The sequence below is a fragment of the Perissodus microlepis genome, chromosome 6 (genome assembly GCF_051167445.1).
Source record: "Perissodus microlepis isolate ML-2025 ecotype Zambia chromosome 6, ASM5116744v1, whole genome shotgun sequence".
Classification (NCBI taxonomy): domain Eukaryota; kingdom Metazoa; phylum Chordata; class Actinopteri; order Cichliformes; family Cichlidae; genus Perissodus; species Perissodus microlepis.
In genome coordinates, this window is record NC_140466.1 from 11,121,193 (window position 1) to 11,144,830 (window position 23,638).

A 23,638-nucleotide genomic window follows, 5' to 3' on the forward strand; every position below is an offset into this window, starting at 1 on the left:
TTAGTATACCTGAGGTTATCCATGAAGTGGGTCTGGCAGTTGGTGGAAATGGCCCTCTGGCAGTGTGTTTGAGCGTGATTGCAAGTGATATCAAAGTGGATGTACACTGTTACAGTGGTGGATGCTGATTTTTGGCCAAACATTCAAGTAAAGAGGTGAGGATATGTTGAGGTAATCTATGTGAGTCAAAAGCTCAGACTTCAGAATGCTCCAAGCACTCATATTACAACAAATCGTTCCTAAAATTTGATGTAAATGAGGGGGGATAACCCTAATATGGTCACAGCAGCTACAGCTCCCACCACCTGTTCAAGTCTTTTGATTGCAAGAGGCTGCCAATCAAACAAATATTTGCTTAAAAGAAATAATGGATGAACTGATGTGCTACACCAAAGCCTACTGTAACATAAACATGGATTATTGTGAACTGTTAATCATGCAAAGCTACTCTCGCAGAGGTCAAGACTAAAAATGTCTCCCTTGAGTATAATTTCTTTAACTAATTAAATGTTTTTGTTCTAATCCAACAACAAACTCTTGATCTCAGATGCAAATACCATGAAACTGTAGGGCAGTCGGTGTAGAACGAGCACGCTTCACTGGTCAGCAATGAGTAAGCCATAATGAGTATAAACACAATGAATGGGGAGAGGTAATGGTGGCTTGCTGTAACCAAAGCTTACCATTATGTAGTTACAGGGCAGGCAAACACCAGTGGGCACTAATTAAATAACTCTCAACATTCATGTCTGCGCTTAAATAAAACTGTAGTGTGCCAATAAAGGAGGCAAAGCAGATACTTTGATATTTTAGCCACTGCAGCTTTAACCACAGCCGGCAGCATGTCAGTGCTTCCATGTACATTTAACTGAGCTTTGAGGTGCTGATGCTCTAGCGTTTCCCTGTTTCAGCCTAACTTAAATCCAGTGGAGAAAAAATGTCAACCAACCAATCCTTTCATATCAAAGGCGTTAGTCATCCTTTGGTAAAAACAAAGCAAAAAAGACACACTTTGAAAACACAGAGAACAGACAAGACGTTAGAGGTATTACAAAAAAATCTATATTCATTTGTTTTAACAAACAAAAATGCAACCAAAGCTGCAAGTCTGGGTTAAAACTGCAACATGAGCTGAGAACTAAGGAAATACAAAAATCAATCCTGCTATTATTCAAGTGTGAACAAATCCTTTGGTAACAGTTAAAACAGATACATTCATCAGTTACAAATAAGTAAGCCTAAAATTAATCTCCCAAAACATAACATGTAGTAAATAACAATGGCTGCTTGGGCCTAAATTAAAGATCAAGGTATTAAGAGTCAGAAAAGGCGAACAGAGGTGATTCCCAGCCACAGACTGAATATGAAAGATGAACGTAGCCTCATGGTTTGAAAAGGGAAACCAGTGAGAATGATCTTAAACTGACATTTTTTCCCCCCAATGGCCAGCAGAGAGCTACTCGTTCTTCTACTTCTCACTGGTTTCAATCACAGTTTGATTTCTTATGATTTTCATTATGTAATTATTGTTAATTTTAGAGTAATTCAGACAATAAAGGATGAAAACCATAAAAAAAACAAGCTGAAGCATTCAAAATGCTCTTCTGATGTCACAGTGGCCCACACCATCTTCCCTATACAGTCTATGTTCCCAACCTGGATTTGATCACAATATAAATATGAAGTTTCACGACATGAATTTACAGGAACTTTATATATATCGATATCATCGATATTTATCAATATGTTAATATGGTTTTTCTTATTTTTTAGATTTGCTGGTTTATTTTAGTCCTTCTAAACTCCAAAAGCTGTTAAACTGAAACTAATGAATGACCGAAAGTCTCTTGGTGGAACGGATCCATCCAATGAAGAGGGATAAGTGGCCAAACATGCTGGGAACCATGTTGAAATTTTTTGGTGATTGTTTTCTCCAGAGAGAGAATTTTAGACAGTAGAAGAAGAAACGTAATATAACCTTGTTATTCTTTAGGAGGTCACATTTTAACTCAGAACATACTGCAGCTTTAACGTGTGATTTAGGGAAAGTATTGGTGAAATTGCTCTGGACAGTTGAAATATTACTGGAGTGTCTTTTGGAGACATGCAAAACTGCATGTGAAATTCTCATGTTAAAAACTATTAAGAGACCAGCAGTGGACAAGGGACGTCTATGGGATGTAATAAATAAAACAAAAGCTGACAGCTGACTCTTCAAGAGTTAACTCTACATCTAACCTCCTCTCTCAAGAGAAAGATTCAATAGTGAAGAGAGAAAAATAATTTGTTCCTCATCAGCATATTGTCCATCTGTTCCACTATGACTCCTTTATTCCACCACTTTGTTAGATTCCCTCCATATTTTCTATTTCCTCCCACTATCACAGCTTTGCTCTATTTCCCTCAGTCTTATCTCTGAATGCCAGAGTTCTTTCTCTCTAACTCCTCCTCAAATCTTCCCTCCTTCATCACAGCTCGTCCCGTGCGCTCCAGTTCTCCAGTTCAGATTGCAATACGTCAGAGTTTTGGGCTTCGAAACTCAGCTCTTCTTGCTCCTGAGTTTTCCTGGACTTGGCTCGGTCCCAGTCGGTCCTGACTGACTCGTTGTCCCAGACTACTGATGTTTCCGTGTCACTGATGTAGCCCGGGTCTCCTGTGTAATGGGTCGGATACACCAGAAGCGGCTCAGCAGAAAATGCACGCAGGTCCCGACGCTCAAAGTGGTCCATGTACTCTGATCTGATGAGCGAGACAAGCGGGGATGTGATTAGATTTACAAGAGCGCCACAGAAAAGAAATCACAAAGAGGAGGCAGATAACAGGAACAAAGAGAACACGTGGAGAGCAGATGGGTTATACTTACACTGGATGTTTGTTGTACATGACAGGAAGGAACTCGTCAACAGGCAGCATCTTCCTTAGAGGATCTGCACCGAGGAGCTTCTTGGCTCCTTGTAACGACAACATGTAGCCAAGAGTCCAGTAGGAATAGTCGGCCTCCACCAGATTGTGGATGTTTGGTAACGACTTCTCTGGATGGTCCACCTGCATTCGTTTCCGCCCAATATAACTGCAAGAGTTGTTCACATATAAGAGGCACAGATCACAGATTTGAAATGACAGCTAATAACAGTAAATCTACTCTACTGTCTTAACAACTGTGCTGAATCCGGATGGAAGAGATGGTAGGCATCAGATTTGAATATGACCCTTTTAGTTTTATCCTCTTGAATTAACTAAGTGAACTTATATTTTAATTAGCAACTAAGAATCAGCACACAGATGAATATTGTTTCAATTTGTTTTAAAAACCCACTGTGAGCAGGCACACTGTGATGCTTCAGAACATTAATGTCAAATTCTGCAGTGATGGTCTAACTGTGGAGGAAAAGTACACAACGCAAAACCTTGAGAACTACTCCTGCCCTGATGCGCCTTCTTGGGGCTTGGACACTTGCTGGGAAACTCTCATCAACAGTGAAGATTAGGGTTGGGCAATATGTAAAAATTTTCCAACTGACAATTGTCAGTCCAATAATCGGCGATGGGCGATACATGTGCGCATGTGCAGACTTTTTGATGGGCGGAGCAATGTAGTCATGCACGTGTTTACAACACAGAAGAAGTCCAAACATGGACGAACTAATTTGCGCAAAAAATTAGGGATGTCAGCGTTAACGCGGTCATCACGATTAAAATTTTTAACGTGCTCAACCCATCTGGAGCGCAGAATGAACAAACTTTGGACAAACTGCCCAAAATGCATTGACAGAGACATTTCAGGGATTTTGACTCAGTCTGCGCTCCAGATGGGTTCATTCTTAATCGCGATAGTTGTGATGACGGTGCGTTAATGCTGACAACACTAAAATAAAATATAAAGTTGCCCATTTGGGATGAAAGAGGTAAACCTAAGGATGTAACCAAAGCGGTGTGTCGCTTGTGCAGACATATAGTGCGAGCAAAGTACTCAAACACGACTAACTTGCATGAGCATGTACGTGTCCACCATCCTAGGCTATCACCAGCTTCTGCAGCTCCATCAACAAGCATTTGGGTGCACTCTGAGGAGGGTGCATTTGCTCGCAGATGAAAGAGGATGCTGTTAAAACAGTGCTATTATTTTTTTTTTCTGTTGACTGCTTCTATTAGCTCCATCATTATTAGCAAACTTACTCATGGGCAAATAAATAAATAAATCGCCCTTGTAAAAACGATCACCGATGGGCTCAGCCTATCGTCGATAGTCGATATATTCGTCCAATCGCCCAAACCTAGTGAAGATGTGCACTGGTTAGCTGATACTGGATATCCACGGTGAAATTGCAAATGGACACAAGTAAGTAGGCAGAATGGGACCCACATCCCTTTCTCTTGCCAGTCAGTAGCAAATGCATCAATTACAACGTTTGTGCAATTATAGCCTAAAAATTACTCCACATAGCAATATTGGAGTTCGATTGATAATTTCCACTTAATAATGTGATTGTAATAAATGTTTGTGTTTTAACAACATTTTTTCACACTCGCATAGCGGGAAACTCTTAATGAGATATCAATGAGTCTCTGCTGCCACTGTGACAAAGAACCCAGCAGCAAGAAAATTCAATCAATTCCTCCTCAGCTGTTGAATTCATAAGAAAAAAAAAACAATATATGAATGTAAAAATATACGATCGGGCTTTTAGAAATACTAAATATAGTTGCAGCTCAGCTCAAGCAGACTTTGCTGCAATATTTGAAGGTCATGTCTAGATGAGTCTCCCGAACAGCTCTTATTTCGGATAGTTTCAATGAAAATGCCGTAGGACGGTGCTCAGGAGTGGGATGCTACACTGGATTATTCCCACAAGTGTTCTCAGCATCTGACTGGTGGCGTCTGAGATATCGTGTGACAGATGGTTGGATTTCACTGTAAGAGGATGATGGAGATGATAATCCTCTCTGTTTACTACACTGTGTATTCCCTCAGTTCACTGAAGCATCACTCACATGAGATCCCAGTCCAGCTTGTGTGATGTCACTTCCTGCAGCAGTGCCTGAAGGCGACGTTTGAAGAATACTTCAAAGCGGAGGTCGTCCTCGATGACCAGAGAAGTCTGGAGACCTCGGTCTACTATCTGAACGAAGACATATGGATATGGAGCATTACAGTGCTGCCAATATATCGGTGAGCCTGTGCATAAAATCCATCATGTACTTAGGTGGATTTAGTGTAACGTTTGTTAAATCCTTTTTGACCTTTATGGGTCCTTCGTACAAAATGATTACAAATGGCTAATTTTCTATAATTACACATAAAAGCCTGTGTGTTTGTTCATTCTCCCAAAATAACAGGAGTGGCTGAATACAGCTGGTTTAATTACTATACTGACTGAGCTTTTTCCTGACAAACAGTGCAGCTAAACTATGAAGTCTTTTATAAAGTTTTGGGTTTTTAAAAAAAAAAAAAAAGATTCTTTATGAAAACTACCAGTTGACCATGTAGACTGGGCGCACACGACATAGGTTACAATTTGGGAACCAATTGGCTGCTAACTATTTTTGATGGCCTCCAGTGTAGCCAGGATATCCAGATAGTGGATATCCGGTTTGTGACTTCCCGGTTATTGTTTGTAAATACAGATACAATGAAAAAGGCTCATGAAAATGCAATAAGTCACTGGTTTTGCAACTGCATTTTGGCGAATACAGTCCCTTAATTGCTCTTCATGTGGACTGTTTAAATGCATGTAATCAAAGTCTATTCAAACATGATTGGTAAACAGAGGCTGGACAACAAGAGAACTGTAATTGGAGAAAGCTACCAGTCTCTTTGCTTATACATCCTACATAATCACATGCAGATAGCAGTTCATAGAGATTACATGCACTGCAATGCCCTTGAGTAGATGCATGCCGGGTTTGCCTCGCTTGTAATTCCTCTCTCTTTCCTTGCACTTTTTATTACAGCAAGTATATTTTCATCATGAAAATAATAATAATAAGATTTAACTACAAATTTGTCCAAAAAAAGCAGCGATCTCATTGAAACATATAGAAGACAAGTTTATTTGCCGCTCAAGCCACCTTTCCTCACGCAATCTCAATTATTGTGTTTTTAACAATAAACCTTATCTAAGACGTGCAGGTAGACATAATTGCCTTAGGCCAGCTCAAGAGTCTCACCTCCTTCCAGATGTTGTAATGAGACAAGAAACAACCCAGTTCACCCTTGGTTAGAGGTCGACCGTGATAAGGGTCTTTGTATCCTGGCAGCATCTTAAGCCCCATAGACTCTATATCAGACTTGTTCAGAGCTCTGAGAGAAAGAGATGGACATTGAGATTTAATATGGAATCGATACTCAAATGAAACAGTGAATAAACATGTACAACACAAATATATTCGTAAACCATACAGGTATCAGGACTGACTGCAGAAACAAATCAATTATGAATAACTGAATAACAGCCTAACTTTTGGACAGCCCACGCAAAGGTTAGAGACATAAATAAGCAAAAAGTATGTGGCTCAGGGAATCTAGAAATAAGAGCAAGCGACCAGCTGCTTTTCACCTGGTTGTTTGTCTCAGCCCGGGCTCACTACATCAATTTACACTGCATGTTGCAGAGGCACAAATCAGGAAGACACAAGCGGTGGGGGAGGAAGAAAATGAGAAACGTACTTGCCATCCACAGCAGCAACAACCTTACAGCTGATCTCCTGCTCGTACAGAGTTCTCAGCATTCGCTCACGACGGTCAGCTCTCCGCACCAGATTTATCATAAACACCTGGGTGCACGCAGATGCAAAACACACACGTCTAGATTACTGTGCATGTATTTATGTGTGTGAGAGAGTGAATGAGTGTGTGTGTGTATACCTCATCAAAGCCTATCTTGTTAGGCTGCTTGGGAGGAAGAGACAGGAAGCTGGAGGGCTCCAATGGTGGATTTTTTACTGTCAAAGAAAAAAGGAGGGGAGGGAAAAAAGAGAATGAGTAATGTGTTAGAACAGGAGTTCCCATAATGTGGTTTAGGGAACAGCAGGGGTCCGCAAGATAGTTGTGAGGGATTCCCCTATGAACGCTGGAAAAAACCTACAGTTTATGTTTTCCTTTGATTTCCTTTGATGTAGTATTTTGCAAGATACTGGTAAGTATTAAAACCGTGTTATAATCAGGTTATTATTAGCTTGTATTAGTATTCGTTGTGTGGTTTGTCTTTCCTTTTCTAAAAAGTGATACTTACATATTTTATTCATTTTCAACTCTATATTTTTACTCTGAGATCACGCTGGAGTAGCTTTTCATGATTCACAGTTAAGAATAATTCATATCTAGCATATACTGTGCTTTCATTCTCTTTCTGAAGCATGCCTCTTAGCTCTTCTCCCTTACAGCCATCCTTCCCTTTAAACTTTCCTGTTTGGCTACCCCTCACAAACAGATGGTACTGTACTCTGAGCTGCGCGTCTGAGATGACCATATCATCATGCCTACCATGCTCATTTGTCAAGAGTTATACAGCATATGGCACTGCTTTGGTAGAAGGTCACACCGCTCTAACTCAGCGCAACTTCACATTTATTTTGTTACTGAGGGAACAGCAAAAGACGACAGTTGGCTGGCGTGAGGATTTAGTTTTGATGGAAATTTTTTTAAATGCAACTCAATGCTACAGACCAGACGAGGCAAGTGAAAGATGTCTTGAGTACCAACAGATCAATCCGTTTGAATATAACTAGCTTAAAGACTTCTGAGACATAAACAACTTTATTTGCCTTAATCACAAGAAAACTTGCACCCAACGAGTAAACACAAACAAATCACTTCTGCATTTCTGAGCGCTTTGATCTTTTGACTCACCCATGACTTCAAGGTGAGTATGCAAAAAGCTCTCTGCCTCATCCTGCAAGGTAGCATGAGAACGCATTGGCACCGGGAAATGCCCATAAGTCTCCTTGTTGCATATATACATCTGCACATCTGTAGGCAAGAGATGAAAAACAAGCTTACACTTTCTTTTTAGAGAACTTTAATGGACCTACCACATAAAAACTCCAGCTCTATTGCCTTTAACTCACCTGCCATGCGCGCTGAATAGGCAAAGACAATGACATCATCCAGGGCCCAACTGTATTCTGGGTGTGGTGGATAAAAGGCCAGCTGACGGGAGGCCTCTTTTCTAAGGTCCATCAAGTAGGTAGAGTGGACCATTGGTACAGGAAAACAGCCACGACGCTCCTGCCTGCGGATGGGCATATAAGCTGGTGTGCGCCTGTAGTAACCCTGCAGGAAGTGCAGAAACACTGTGTGCTATAGTTACAAACAGCTCTCAGCTGTGTCCAATTTATAAGGTGAGCAAGAACCTGAACTGAAGGACTGGGATTTGAAGTTTCTGAATGCCTGTAGCACTTCGTAGGAGGTTGAAATATCTACATATTTTTTTAATTTATGACAAAAGACATTTTCTAAGAGCAAATCTTGAAATTCTGGGTTGCGCTGACATGGAAAAGACATTGATTGCCTTCTGGCAACAGGCCTATTAACTGTACTGAAGGAAATGTTCTTTAGAGGAATCAGACTGTTGGCTGAAGTTGGTTTATTTTGTCTAGAGGACAGTCAGCGTCCTCATGTCTATTCTGATCTGAAAAGAAACAAAGATGAGTTCTGAAAGGCGTCCTGCCAAGACAGGAATAGATCACTGACAGCTTGTGTGATGAATCAGATATGCTGTCAAAATCATGGCAGCAGTGTCTGCATACTCAGGGAAACATGTTTCAATTCAATTCAAAACAATCTACTTTGGGTAATAAATAAATAAATAAATAAATAGAGGTATATATTTACTCATTTGAATAAACAGAGACAGCAGTGGCGTCTGGTGAAGCAAGTGGTAGCAAGTGGCGAAAGAACAAATTTTAAAAAATGACTGTTTATGCTGTCTGTGTACCAGCATGTTATGTTAAATATTATATATGGTAATATTACTTCACCAGACAAAGCAAAACTTTTAATTTCCTAAGGAATTCCACGGCATATACAGTCGACAGCCACTTTGTTAGGTACACCTTGCTAGGGCAGGATTGGGCCCCCTTTTGCCTCCACAGCCACCTTAATTGTCCATGGCATAAATTCAAAACAGAGCGGGAAACATTCCTCTAAGACTCCGATCTATGTTGACACAATAGCATCACACATTGGCACAAATCTCTTGTTCCCAAAGATGATTGAGATCTGATGACTGTGGAGCTCATTTGGAGCTCATGGACCACTGTGGATATAAAGCAGGGGTCTCAAACTCCAGTCCTCGAGGGCCGGTGTCCTCAAACTGTCCCTGTTGCAACACGCTTGAATAAAATTAGTAGGTCATTAGCAAGAGTATAGAACTTGATTGCATGCTGAAGTGGCAACCCTTTACCCTTAAATTTCAGTAAATGTAAGTGTTTGAAAAAATGTACTTCTAAAAGTAATTTTATTGCACGATGTTCATTCACTCATGGCTGAAATACCACCTCAGCATGCAGTCAAGTTCTATAGAGTCTTACTATGGACCTATAAATTGTATTCAGGTGTGTTGCAACAGGGACACATGGAAAAGTTTCAGGAAACCGGCCCTCGAGGACTGGAGTTTGAGACCCCTGGTAAAAAGGGATGGACATGGAAATGGGTCCAAAGTGTTACCACCCGGAAGAGTCAACACAAGGCAAGATGGATCCACGCTTTAACGTTGTATTTTTCCAATTCTGACCCCACAATCCAAGCGTTGCAGCAGGAATCAAGACTCATCAGACTGTCCACGTTTGGTGACGCAGCGCAAATTGTAGCCTCGGTTTCCTGTTCTTATCTGACAGCAGCATCACTTCCAACAGCTTCAAAGTTCAACATGATGTATGTTCAAATATGTTCTTCTGCAAACTTTGGTTTCTTTGTAACGGGTTGTTATTTGAGTCCGTTCCTATCAGCTTAAAGCAGTCTGACCATCCTCCTCTGAGCTTTGACATCAACAAGCATTTTTGTCCAGCGAGCTGCTGCAGGTGTACCTAACAAAGAGTATATAGCACCTACACATCAAACACACTCCATTCACTACGCTGGTAATAATAAAGACTCTACCACACCTTCAAATTGGTTAATTTACAGTGTTTCTAAAGTTAGGTATTGTACAAATATAATTTCCTGAAGCACAAGAAAAAAACACTCTGTAAATGTTCTCCTAGATTATTTTTCAGTGTTTGGAGGACGGCAGGAAATGTGTTTTTCTTTTCCACAGTAGAAATATTAAAATTTTACAGACTATCAGTAGCCAACAAACTAAATAGTGGATTTCATTATTCATCCAGGATATAAAAAGAGGTTTTTAAGACACGTTATAAAGAGACTAACCTTGATAACAAGGAATATTCAGATTGAGGGACGCTAAATCTAATAGCTTTTTAAGGCCACTTTGATTAAATTTAAGCTCTTGCATTTACAAAAAGGCTTAAAAAACACATTCTAGAAGTACAGCATTCATTTTTTAAAAAGCAAAGAATTTGTTGGACAAAAACTAAGCGGAAAATTAGAAGAAAAGTATAAAACACTATTTCCTTTCAAGCAACTGACCCCGTGGCTTAGGTTCTCCATCCTCCCAAGCATAAGAAAATGACACATAAATCTTATCTATCATCTGAAGACATTTGAAAAATGGATTTAGAGACGTAGCAGCAATTTCTCAAAAAGTTAAGATCTTAATTTTGCATCAATTTAAGGCTTTAAAGATCTGAAGACAACCGATGATGAATAATCTTTGCAGTCTCTTTTCTTTGTGTCACTGTGATTAAAACCTGAAGCTAGCAGAAACTTAATTAAGTGTTATAAATTTAACGATGCACAGAAAAAGGAAAAAAAACATCCAAGAGATGCACCATCTTGTGGTTTATCATTTCGAGTCGGTGGATAATAGCATTTTCTAAATACTCTTATTGTGCTATTGTGCTTATTGCATTTTAGACTGTTCTTTGCCATCTGGTTGTCACAAATTAATACATTATTCACACATCCAAACTGAATGAATGCATAGCATGTGAGATACCACATAGCCAAAATTTAAATGGAGTGTAAATGGATAGCAGCTCAAAAGAAATCTGCAGTACCTGTGAGGTCATGCCGCACCAGAAGTTGGAGTATGCAGCTCTGGACTCCAACATGGGAGCTACAATGGTCTTGTTTTCCCTCATCAGCTTCCACAACACATCCTGATTGGTGAGCAGATTGTCACAGTCGGCCACCTGCGGACAGACGAGAAGGGCACAGTATTGACTATCGCACACAAAGGTACACATGTAAGCACCCAAAATGTCAGCCATTGCTTCACAATAATTGACTGAGCCACGGCAACATGGCTTGATCATTAGACACTGCAAGCATAGGCCGCTCCTTCTTAGACCTTTTCACCTCGAAGCACGTAATTTTTATAAAACCCTTACAAATAGACTGCACTAGCATTTGTTGTAGGATCATTTTCACTGAGTTTCTGTTCTGAATTGATTTTCAGGGAACATTTTTTTGTTGTTTTCTGTTTTTTGTTCAGTGCCAAAGTCTTTGCCTCATTACATCTCAACAACGACAACAGATGCGCTCCAACAAGTGCTCCCAGACAACTATGTGTGTGTATGTCTTCAGCATAAAATGTATCCTCTGATATTGGCTTTTTGCACATGCACCTTCAGTACACTTACATTAGGCATTGATTTTCCAAGTCTCTAAAATTCTACTGAAGGGACAAAGCGTAATTCCTCTGAAGGATATTCCCTCGTTTGGTCTTCGGATGATGGTAGCAAAGAGTGCTGTTAAACATATGGGTCTAAAATCTTCTGATTACTGTGTGCATATGGTTCACATCATTTTCATACTCATAAAGCTATTCAACGGCTCCTTGTGCTTTGTGAAGGGGGGTATTGTTGCTACCAAGTGTTTATTAACAAGATAAAGGTGATTACTGTGCAACTTTGTACCGATTACCATTTTCACTTCCCTCTATTGGGACAGCTGGACCTAATCCATGCGAGCAGGAATATACACCACAGCTTAACAGAACCACCAGACCCCCACAGAGCATTCAGCGTTTTCCTATAATTTGCCAACCATATGTGCCTTGGCCTTGGCCTGTGTTTGTCCCAATAAGTCACAGGAACTTGTGCTAGAAATGTAGCATAAATGTAGTTAGTTTAAAAAGAACGTTTTCTCAGGACTCTATGCAGTACATTCCATGATTCATTCAACAGCTTGCAGAACCATCTTTAGCAGCCTTGGAGTAATTGGTTTTCTGTTTAAAGAAATTCTGGCCCACTCTTCTTTGCAACGTTGCTTCAGGTTCGAGGACATTTGTTTATTCACGCCTCGCTTAAGGTCGTGCCACAGCATTTCAATTAGGTTGAGGTCTGGGCTTTTTCAACCACTTTTCTTTTTGTAATAGATTTGCTGCTGCGCTTTGCATTACTATCATGTAACAAGACACAATTTGGGTCAAGCTTTAGCTGTCAGACAGCCTCTAGCATAGCGATCGTGGCTCAAGAGTTGGGAGTTCATCTTGTAATTGGAAGGTCGCCGGTTCGAGCCCCAGCTTGGACAGTCTCGGTCGTTGTGTCCTTGGGCAAGGCACTTCACCCGTTGCCTATGGTGGTGCCAGTGTCCTCTGTCAGTGTGCCACAGGGTGGCTGTGGCTACAATGTAGCTTGCCATCACCAGTGTATGAATGTGTGTGTGAATGGGTGGATGACTGGTTGTGTAAAGCGCTTTGGGGTCCTTAGGGACTAGTAAAGCGCTATACAAATACAGGCCATTTACCATTTTTACCATAGCATTCAACTCAGTGCAAAAAAAGCCGTAATCATCATCCCACCACCACCGTGCTTGACAGTTGGTATGAGGTGTTTGTGCTGATGCTGTGTTTGGTTTTAGACAACCTATGCATTATGGTCAAACATCTCCACTTATTGTTCCAAAACTCTTGTGGTTTATGCAACTTTGCACAGAGTCCTATGAAAACTCTCTTTTTCACATGACTGTATGTAAAATTATATGGTAGGAATTAGTGGAAAATCTTTTAAATTGTTATTTCTTACTTACATCGCAAATATTAATAAAAAACAATGCATATCTACCTGTTTACCTAATATATGAAGGAATGATGTAAAACAGTCCTATCTCAAAGTACTGGCTAACTGGCCACAAATTTACTTGTACACAGGTATTAGCACGCAAGAGTTCTAAATAATAATGGTTAAAAACAATAAAATTGTATAATACACTGAAAGCCTAACTTCTTGTGTCCTTTTGCATTGTCAAATCGAAACAGCTCTAACAAAACAGCAAAAAACACAACACAAAACAAAACAAAAAAGACAAGCTCATTTCTGGCAGTGTGTCATTCAGCCTTTAGTTACCAGCTACACGGAGCTGTAGTTGTTTACAAGTGCAAAAGCACTGTTCTTCCCTGAACTAGGGTTTTAAAACTATAAAGAATTTAACATTTGACACAACAGCATTAGTAAAAATGTCAGCCTGAAATTTGCATATTTTTAATTTTTTACCTCAGTTCTCTGAAGAGATATAAGCATTTGTGGATAATGTGGATGAGTGGCTGTTAGGAGAGTGGAGTGTCATGAATCAGCGTATTGTAATTTCCACAGATATCGCCTTATTCACAGAGCTGAGAGCACATAGTTGTAGAGCTGCAGAGTGGATGATAGCATACCAGAAGATAGTCTGCCCATATCTCACGGGCAGTGTCCAGCGCTGCCTGACGGAGCTTCATTACATGTTCATAACGGAGATTATTCCAGTGCTTGGGCCCCACCTCATCTTCAAAGGCACTGAGGCATGCAAAGACAGACGCATTAAGTAATGTGCACACCACGCACACACAAACACGCACAGAGACCCATTGTCACACATGGGCACGCACGTACCTGGGTTCATCTTCGGGTCTCCACTCCACATAGTGGTAATAACTCTGGACCTTGATGAGCCACTCTCTCAGGATGGCTGTAGTGTTATCTATGTTGTGGTCTGTCGCCACCCTGTGGGAGTGATGACAGGAGAGAGCAAACTCTGAGTAAAGAACAGTTCTGCTGGTACCAACAAGTATTAAGACTTAATTTGGCTTAAAGGGAGATGAACATGTATCATTATGTGTGAAATTTATTATTACAATATACAGTATATTAGAGACATGCTGGAATAGAATTGGTCCCAATCCTAGCATTAATAAGACAAGGCTGTGAATCCTAGGAAAACTATTTTTGGTCGGTGTCGCTATAAAATTCTGTTTTATTGGGTCACTGACTACATTTCAAACAACCACAGTAATCCCTGTACATGATGTACTTTTATTTATTAATATTCGCCAGCATTTATTATTCTGCCACTCAAACAGCATTTTCTCAGCAGGAGCCCTGTTGTTTTCTCTTCTGTTCTGTCTCATTTACTGCAGTCAGCTAATGTCTCTGCATAAATAGTTACACAAAGCTTCTGCTTTTGGAAGAAGAATGATCCTGTTCAGTTTTATACACTGAAGTATGGAGGTGGTAGAGAGGTTATAGATTGATTATTGGTTGTTTTCCAACCAGGATTGTGAGTTGTTTCCAAAAATCAAGTGGGAAATGTTTTGTGCATTAAGTAATAAAGTTCAAATAGTTTGCAGCACTTGACGGTGCACAAACTCAACATTTTAATATTCCAAAATCATACAGAAATGAGCATCAGTAGATCAACACGTCTTGACTGGAATAAAGCCATAGGTGAAAATTTCAAATATCAATCAACTGTACAAAATATTTCAGCCTTAAAATTCAGTCATTTTAGATTTATTTATCCACCATCTATTTATATGGCACCAATAATTTTTTATTGTAAGGTAAAGCCCCAACAAACCTTATAATGCTATTATGGTGTTAGCAAACTAAACCTTGTTAAACATTCAACAGAGTTGGATCAAGTTCAGCATTCATTCTAGAGATAAAGGACTAGGTGTTCTAGTCCTGGTGAGGAAAGATTTAGCATCATTAAATTAGCTGATACTGTTTCTGTGTTTTGCACCTACAGTTTGTTAATGCATCTTGCTAACTAGCTTTAGCTGATAAATTGGGATTCAACCTTTTTATCCACATATGACAGTTTCAAGAAAACAATAACAACATGTAAGTGGCTGAAACACCAACACTGAGACTACAAAATACAGAGTCAACAACCAGTGGGCTGATACAACGGCTACGTGTTTCATATTGTCTGTGCTGTGTACTGGTTAATCACAAACTTTGTCTTGCGAAACAAAGCAACTAGAACTCTGAAGGAAACGAAACAAGCTGAAAAATGCTGAAACAGCCCACAGAGCTAAGATGTATGAGAACATTTGGGTGGTAAGCTCAAAGTCATTGCATAAGTCTCTGAAGGTTTTTTATCCATGTTGGAACCTAAAATTAATGTATAAGTAATGTATATAATAAATATTAGCAATACATGTTAATATCAAGCAAGGTCATTTTTCATGTGCTGCAGCCTGGCATTCTTTCAGCTGATGACACGGGGATACTCTACACATTCTCATCCCTGACATGCATTCACCAATGCAGATTTCAATTACAGTCGAAGTTAAAAGGTTGGATTGCATGTCTTTAGCATAATTAGAATGGTCCTTTATTGCACACATTCCACTTTGGTCCTTTACTGCTGATGCTGTCCTGTGCCTGACTGCCTTTATGTGACTACCTTGTGATTTCTGTAAGTAGGCTTTAGAAATAATTCTTCAGGCTTCTTAAAGGACACTCTGAGCTCTTCTTTGAATGCCCCGAACGTGTTGCCTTTTATTCCATTCTCTATCAAAGTGATCCCACACTGCATTAATAACTTTGAGGTTTGGACTGTGGGGAGGCCAATCCATGACTCAAAGTTTTTTATTGTGTGTGTTTTTTTTATCTAAGTATGCTTTTACTGCATTGGCAGTGTTTTTAAGATCACTGTCAGACTGAAAATGAAACTGTCCGCTAGCACTGGGCGAAATGCTGCACTAAATCGTGTTTTACAAATGGATGTAGACAGTCACTGTTGTACCTGTCTGTTGACTAAATTTTTCAAATTTGGATTCATCAGTTAATAACACCTGTTGCACTAATTTTCAGATGTGTCTCAGGTCCTGTGTTAGGTCTTTCCTGGATTTGTTCACATTTGTTAAGGTTATGTCTTTAAGACACTGTTTTGACCTTCTTGATAAAAAAAAAAAGTTATTTTTCATACATTCAACTAAAGAAATGACGTGTTTTTTGTGACAGGCTACTAGTAACAAAATGTCTAAAGATAAAATTTAAATGAGATATTTGCTAAATTGTCTGTTATGTTTAGACACGACGCTGGTTCAACACTTGAGTTGGGTGTCTGTTTTATTAATGGGTCAGTGTTAAGTGGCTCAGTAAACAAAATGAAAATGACACAAAGACTAAGCTGAACATGAGTGAAATGTTCAAAGAAAAACTTGGCAATGAATATGTTGATATTTAAAGAGTGCAGTTTAATGGCAACCTAAGACACTTTAGGACATTGATAGTCTGAGCCTGGAGGACAAATTCACAGTGCAAAAAAAACTAACCCTAAAGAAAACAAACATGCTCCTGGCTGTGCTGCTCGTCTAATGGACACTTTGGGGGATTGGAAACAGAAGGATCCTCTGCTGAACACTTTTGGGTCTTAGCGAGAGACAGAACTCTCATCACCAGCGATGATGCTGACTGATAAAATCTTTGACATCAAATTTGACATTTTCTCTATATCCAAGTTCAAGCTCCACAGTGAATTAACAGCTACACTCCTACTAGTGCTCAAAATGAGACTCCCAGCGCTGCTGGAAGCAGTGCAGGGCTACAAAAGGATGTGACCTTGAAGAAGATAACAAGCAAATGTAAATCAGCTTTTGATTTTCATACGCTCAGTTGCTGAACTTTTTGAATGCTCTCATAATCCTTTTTATGGCCTTGCTGTCATTTGAGGTTCAAAGCGTCACATCACTAGTATCAGGTGTGGACGGGGAAAGAAAGGCAGACAATAGAGCCACAGAAGGGGAGGGTGGCATTCAGCTGCTCTCTGTGCTATCATAACAAATCTAAGTGTGTCAGGGAGGGGCAGAGACAAAGACAGAAACACAGACGGAGCGTGAAAGAGGGAAAGAATGTGTAACACGGCAGAAATGGATTTAACTCCAACCCTGTCATGTAATGAGCGTCAGTCAACGTGCTGCTGATGTTAGCCTTCCCATCTGTTTGTGGCGTTTTTAACACAGCAGTGTCATCTCAGCACCTACATGTGACCAGCTAACCAATCGATCTTCTTCTCCCACGCTCTCTCTCTGCATGTGTCTACTTCTTTTATCTCTGTTGGACACAAATTTCTGACAGCTGTGAAGTTCTGAATGGCCAGAGGTAGTGAATTAAAAAGGGTTTGTGAAAAATAAATATGTGCGATTGCAGCCATGCCTAACGGATATGAGAGTGCTAGGGGAAAAAAGGCAGGAGGAGGAAGATGATTTATGGCTTGATGATAACATCCCCACTGCATGTCCCTGCAGAGCACACACACTCACCAGTGTGTGTGTGTGTGTGGCCGTTTGCCAAGTATTTCATCTTAACCTGTCTCGTTGATAACTGCAGACATCGACAGGTGGCAAGCCAGCAGCTCAGAATATGTCTTTCACACTGCATTTCAAAACTTTTTATATCAGCTCTTCCACGGAGAGATGAGCTATGCTGTATATCAAAGCGAGCCCGCTGAAAACTGGCTGCCACATGGGCATGGTTAAAATCAGGCACAAATATCTGGCTCAGACACAAGGAAAGAAGCTCAACATCCAGGTTGGTTTGTTTGAAGAGGCACACGGACACTTGAATCCCTCGTTCTGGGTCTGATGGAAAAAGTTCAATTCAGCATTTAAATGAAGCACGGCATCCTCTGATCAAACAGCCATTTCACAGGAGTGACTGATGTTTAGTTTTAATTCCCCTTCCTGCTGTCACATTAAACGCAACTCTGCTAGAGGCGTTTAGCCCCTCATTTCCCTTCATTAGACCACTGGATTGCCAACTAGCATATAATCTAACCTGTCAGGTGTGAATGCTGATGAAAAATTTAAAAGAATCTCTAAATTTTCAAGAACAGATCTACTGGCAGGGGATCACAGGAAGTTAGCAGAGCTGGAGACAGGAAAAATCTAGAAGGAGGGGGGCTGGGTGGCAACAGAAAAAAAACAGCCTTAAGGTAAAAGAAGATGAGTCCTGCGGAGGCGTTTTAATACACGGGCTCACATTCACAGTCTATTGTGTCTGGTCGCATTGTAAAAGATGTATTCAAAATTGTTTTAAATACTAGTTTTGTTTCCAGACGACTTTGGGAGACGAAGATGAGGAAGGGGAAGAGGGAGGGGAAAGAAAGGGGAGGGATAGGGGAGAAAGAGAGGGACTATGTAAGAGAAGCTCCGTGACTGAATGGAACTTTTCATGGGCTTGACTCTGCAGGCGGAGTTCGCCCTCCCTGCTCTGCCAGCTCAGGTCCACACAGTAGGGGAAGCCACGCTGCTCCCAGTTGCACTAATTTCATCACTGGTGTCATTTACAAAGATAAAGCCCACGCTGCATATGTGTTCCCACAGCTTTAGAACACAGCGCCCCCATCTGATCGAATCTCACAAGCGCACGCGCAAACGCACGCAGAGTTTTCCTCTATAATTTAAACCCGGGCTCGACGTGTCTCTCGTGCGCCACTGAGAGCTTACAGTGAATCCCATTTTGTTGTACTTTACTGTCAGCTAGTTCCTTTAATACGTTGACACGACACACTGATGACACTCACCACAGCGCAATGCGGTCCTTCGGGTAGTTCAGGCGCTCGATGGTTCCGAGAAACAGCGGCAGAGAGTGCGCCGAGTTGCGACAGACCAGCGCGATAACGACCCGGGGAGCGAGGATCGGAGACTCGGGGCTCCAGCGCTCCTCGGGGAAATAGCCCCAGCTCCGGCCCGGCAGGAGAACGAACAGCAAGGTAAGCAGTAGCGAGGTGACCCGGTGCATGGCAGGGGCGAGTAACTCCTAGAAGCCAGGGCGGACAGAGAACGAGACTGGGGGATGTAGTAGCCGAGGGTCCCGCTGTTGTATTATGCCGACAGTGTGTACATGGCAGAGGAGCTGGCTGAATTAAAGGGCAGGTCTTGACTGCTTTAAGGGGAACTCTCTGCTGTCCAAGGGCCGTTGCTTCGCAGCCGCTATGCACCACAGTTACAGAGAAAATTAACCGTGAGCTACTGACAGGTTAAACTAGAATGAATCCTACCTATATATATATAAAACAACATTCTCTTTCCTATAAGGCCGACTGGACTCACACTTTGCCATATGCTGCCCTCCCCTTTAAGAATAGATCCAGCTGTAGCAGATGGAAAGCCATTTGGGCGTGTCGGATGTGTTGAGCACACTGCAGGCCTGTCATACCTCTGCAAAATATCGTCCAGAAACTCTAAACTAAGGGGATTTACGCTCTGCTTTGGAGCTACTGTTTGAGTAAAACCTTTCATCTCATGCCGTGTCGCATAATCATGCACCTGTTATACCCAAGTGACAATATAATCAGGATAATGACAATAATGGTGATTTTTGTATACATAAATATTAATTACAGAGCAAATAATTAAAATCATGGTGTACAGCAAACCTAAGCACTACCAGGCATTTTAGTGATTAACACTAAACTTGAATGATTAAAATGAAAGATATTAGTGAGAAATGATTCCCTGATCTCAATGTGAGAAGAAATCCGCAGGCATAAGATTGTGTAATTGGCCAGTGTTCAGTATTTTTGCTGGAAAGTGGTGGCGCTGAAGGTACTGCAGTACCCCCTAGTGGATAGAGATGACCTACATGTCCACAATTACAAATGAAAACATAAAGTACAACTCAGACTCCATAAGCTACTTTTATTTTTCCTTATATTTTTTATTTATTTATTTTTTGGGGCTGCTTGCTTTAGTGGTTGCCACAGTGGATCATCTGCCTCCATCTCCTCCTATTCTTAGCCTCCTCTGTCACACCAATCCTCTGCATGTCCTCCCTCACTACATCCATTTATCTGTGCTCTTCCACTTTTCCTCCTGCATGGCATTTCTACAAGAAGTATCAGTATAACTACTTTTGTCTTTGCCATCATATCAGCTAGTACTCTCTGTTTACCAGCTATAGCTTACACCTACTCTCAGCTCTTCACTTCTAACTTCCCTTCTCTCTTGTCGCCTCCCTCTCTCCTCTTCCTTTGTCTTCGGCCAACAGTACCGTAGTTTCCACAGGCTCCTTGTTGGCCAACAGCACCAGAGGCAATCATTGTTAATCTCCGACCAGTGCGGAATGGGACCCTCCTTACTGGTGCTCTTTAATATACAGTGCACTGGCTTGTCCCCATATACATACATACATACATAATAACATTTTAATCACTATGAATCCAAAGTAGAAGTGCGCTTTTGAAAGCATTCAGTATGGCCACTTTTTAATGGTTTGATACAGCAATCCATTTCTGTTATTAAGCATATTATTAACTACCTGTTAATAACTCACAAAAGTCTTGAAGCATTCCTCATTTATTTATAATTTGCTTTAAAAAAGACTATTGTTTAAGTGGTCTTGAGCAATAGTCTTCCGTGATTTCTGAAGGTCTTTTAAAGGTTTTTCTTTGGACATGGGTTGTGCTTTAACTCATTTTTAGACCAGAAGACACAGCAGACAAGGATGTCACTGTTATATTATACTGACATGAGATTGGCGCTGGCTGAATTAAAAGGCAGGTCTGAAATGGTTTCAGGGGAACTCATTGTTGTCAAAAGGCCATTGCATGCCAGCTTGCATGCACCACAGCTACAGTAACATTGAACTGTGAGTGAGGTACTGAGAGGTTAGGTTATGATAAGACAAATCCTCCTTATGTATTCAAACAACCTTGTCTTTTTAATAAAGCCATCTATACTTTCCCTTTGACATATTCTGTCCTCCCTTTTAAGAATACATCACACAGTCTGCTCCTTGTACCTGAACATTACAAAGTTTTATTTTTGTTTTTTTTTGTTAAGCAACTCACTTATGACCCATTCAAACATAAAAAGGCATCTAACTAAATGGATGTGTTGTGTCTACACATACAGACAGCTTAGGAAAGGAGCAATTTTAAATTGTGTCTTTAGGCACTTTGTTAATAGCAGCCTATCACGGACAGTGACTGTCTGCAGCCATCTGTAAAACACACCGGAGGCTCTGAAATGGTTTGGTGCTGCATTTCATCCAGTGATGTTGGGGATCTTGTGAAAAGAACTCTGGAACTATGAATAGATACATTTTAATCTACCATATTATATCACCTGTTTGGCAACAGATTCATGTTTCAGCCTGAAAATAATTCCAAATGCATTCACAATGCATAAAAAGCATAAATTAATATAAAACCACACAGTGAAACCATTAGTTATGGATTGGCCTCCCCAGAGCCCGGACCTCAACGTTACTGAAGCAGTGTGGGATCATCTTGACAGAGCATGGAACCAAAGGAAGCCAAAATTCAAGAAGAACTTTGAAATACCATTCAAGAAGCCTGTAGAACAATTCCTGAAGACTACTTTAAAAAATTACAAGTTTGCCTAAGAGAGTTCAGACTGTGTTGAAGAATAATGGCAGTCATACCAAATACTGACTTTCAAGCTCTTTAAAATTGTACAAATAATAATTGTATAAATATATATATATATATATATATATATATATATATATATATATATATATACACACAATGAAACTGCCTTTCATAAGTTATAACCGTTGTTGTTTACTTTGCCTATATATGTTGTCTTCTGATCAGTATCCATATTAAATAACAGCTTATTTGGTAACTGTTTTATCAGCATTTGTGGAAATCTGCCTTTTATATGGTGTCCAGCTGCAATATGTCTGTGCAACCTTTCATTTATATATGTTTTCTTACATGGTTTTCCCTTCACAGACAAATATGAGCTTTAAATTTATATGAACTGTATTTTTCAACGTATTTATTCTGATATTTTTCATATGGTGGTGAGGGTGTCATCCTAAAGTCACACATATTGTATCATCCTCACAACACCCCCACATGAAACGTGTTCTCACAGCTATGGTTTTGCTTTATTATAGCATCTTAAACTATTAACGCCTACTGCTGCGCTTATTTATGTAGCATTTTCTTTCTTATCAACCACTCAAAGCCCTTTAGACAACAAGTCTTTTTACCCATATATTATATTGTATTATAATATAAAACAAAAGCACGTATTTTTAACTCGACCCTAAGTTTGAATCACCAGTTAACCTAATATACCTGTTTTTAGGAGGAAGCCGGAGTCAACCTTCAGGCACACGGAGAGCATGCTCGGAGAATCCCAACTGGGATTTGAATCAGGAACCTTCTGGCTCTGAGGCAACGTTTGCACCATTGTGCTAAGAACATGCACAGATCAGGCATAAGATTATGACCACCTGTCTAACACTGAGTGGCCCTTTTCAGACTCATTCAAATCCTTACACTTGACAATTTTTTCCTGCTTTTAATGCATCAGCTTTGAGAAGAAAAAAAAAAAACGTCAACTTGATCCCTAATATAACCCACCCATTAACAGGTGCCATGATGAAGAGATAATCAGTGTTATTCACCCATCAGTGGTCATAATGTTATGCCTGATGGGTGTATATATAGTCTCTTTTCTTCTGGTAGTTTAATTAATGTGCATTTTACAACCTAAATAAATGTACATGACCTTTATGTACAAGACTTTACATATTTATGTTTTTCTTTTTCTTTTTCTTGGAAATTGAATAGAAACATGCAAAGGATATAATTTTAGAGGTCAAAGCCTCTACTGTGCCGCCATGTAGTTCCTTCATGGCTCATTGCCTTCATCAAGGGCTGAGAGCATATGTTTTTCTGAGTTTTTAAGGCAGGCTCCTTGTCTCCTCTGTCAAACATGATGCTTGGCATGAGTTTTTCAGATTCTGATTAAGAGCCTTCAGAGGTTTGGCTGGGCTTCTGCTGGCAGTCACAATGACGGAGCAGCTTGTCATGTACTGGTTCAGAGACACCAGAGCTGGAGCTGTGGGGGATGTTGGGATTGACATGGAGATGCACAAACTGCTGTGGGACTGTCTCATCTCAGCAGGAAAACAAAATGTAACATGTAACTGACAGCGTAACAAGTAATCGGTTCAAGATAAGCACGGCACACTTATTTTTAAACCAGAAACAACTCCTTAAGTCTGACTTAGACTAAAAATTACATATACCTTTTTTGGATATGAGAAGTCAGGATGTCTCTTAGGATGAATTCAAAGATAGTACAGGGATGGATAAAGAGAGGTTTTTCAAGCTGATACCTGGAATCATAGCAGGTCAGATAATAAAACCATATTAATTTATTACAAGAATATTAATAATTTTGATGTGAGAAGGGAATTACGCAGCTTGCAGACATAAAAATGTAAAGAAATGCCTGCTCAGTCACACCTTGTGCAAGTACTGGCAGCGATACAGGATCATTTGCAGAATTAATTGAGATGACAGAGTCAACAGTTCTGT

General features: G+C 40.3%; 1 protein-coding gene and 1 long non-coding RNA gene across 2 annotated transcripts; one reads left to right on the plus strand and one right to left on the minus strand.

Annotated features, from left to right (window-relative positions):
- Positions 1 to 1,039: 1,039 nt before the first annotated feature.
- Positions 1,040 to 19,186, minus strand: LOC146385162 (procollagen galactosyltransferase 1-like). Its single transcript, XM_084930753.1, has 12 exons — positions 18,857 to 19,186; positions 13,936 to 14,046; positions 13,722 to 13,839; positions 11,119 to 11,253; positions 8,068 to 8,272; positions 7,850 to 7,969; positions 6,866 to 6,942; positions 6,668 to 6,774; positions 6,169 to 6,301; positions 4,993 to 5,120; positions 2,864 to 3,070; positions 1,040 to 2,739 (listed from the first exon to the last, which is right to left on the minus strand). The coding sequence occupies exons 1-12, from the start codon at positions 19,072 to 19,074 to the stop codon at positions 2,469 to 2,471; spliced, it is 1,830 nt and encodes a 609-aa protein (XP_084786879.1). The 5' UTR covers positions 19,075 to 19,186; the 3' UTR covers positions 1,040 to 2,468.
- Positions 18,931 to 22,842, plus strand: LOC146385163 (uncharacterized). Its single transcript, XR_014800452.1, has 2 exons — positions 18,931 to 19,045; positions 22,398 to 22,842. It is a non-coding gene; the product is annotated as an uncharacterized LOC146385163 (long non-coding RNA).
- Positions 22,843 to 23,638: the final 796 nt, after the last annotated feature.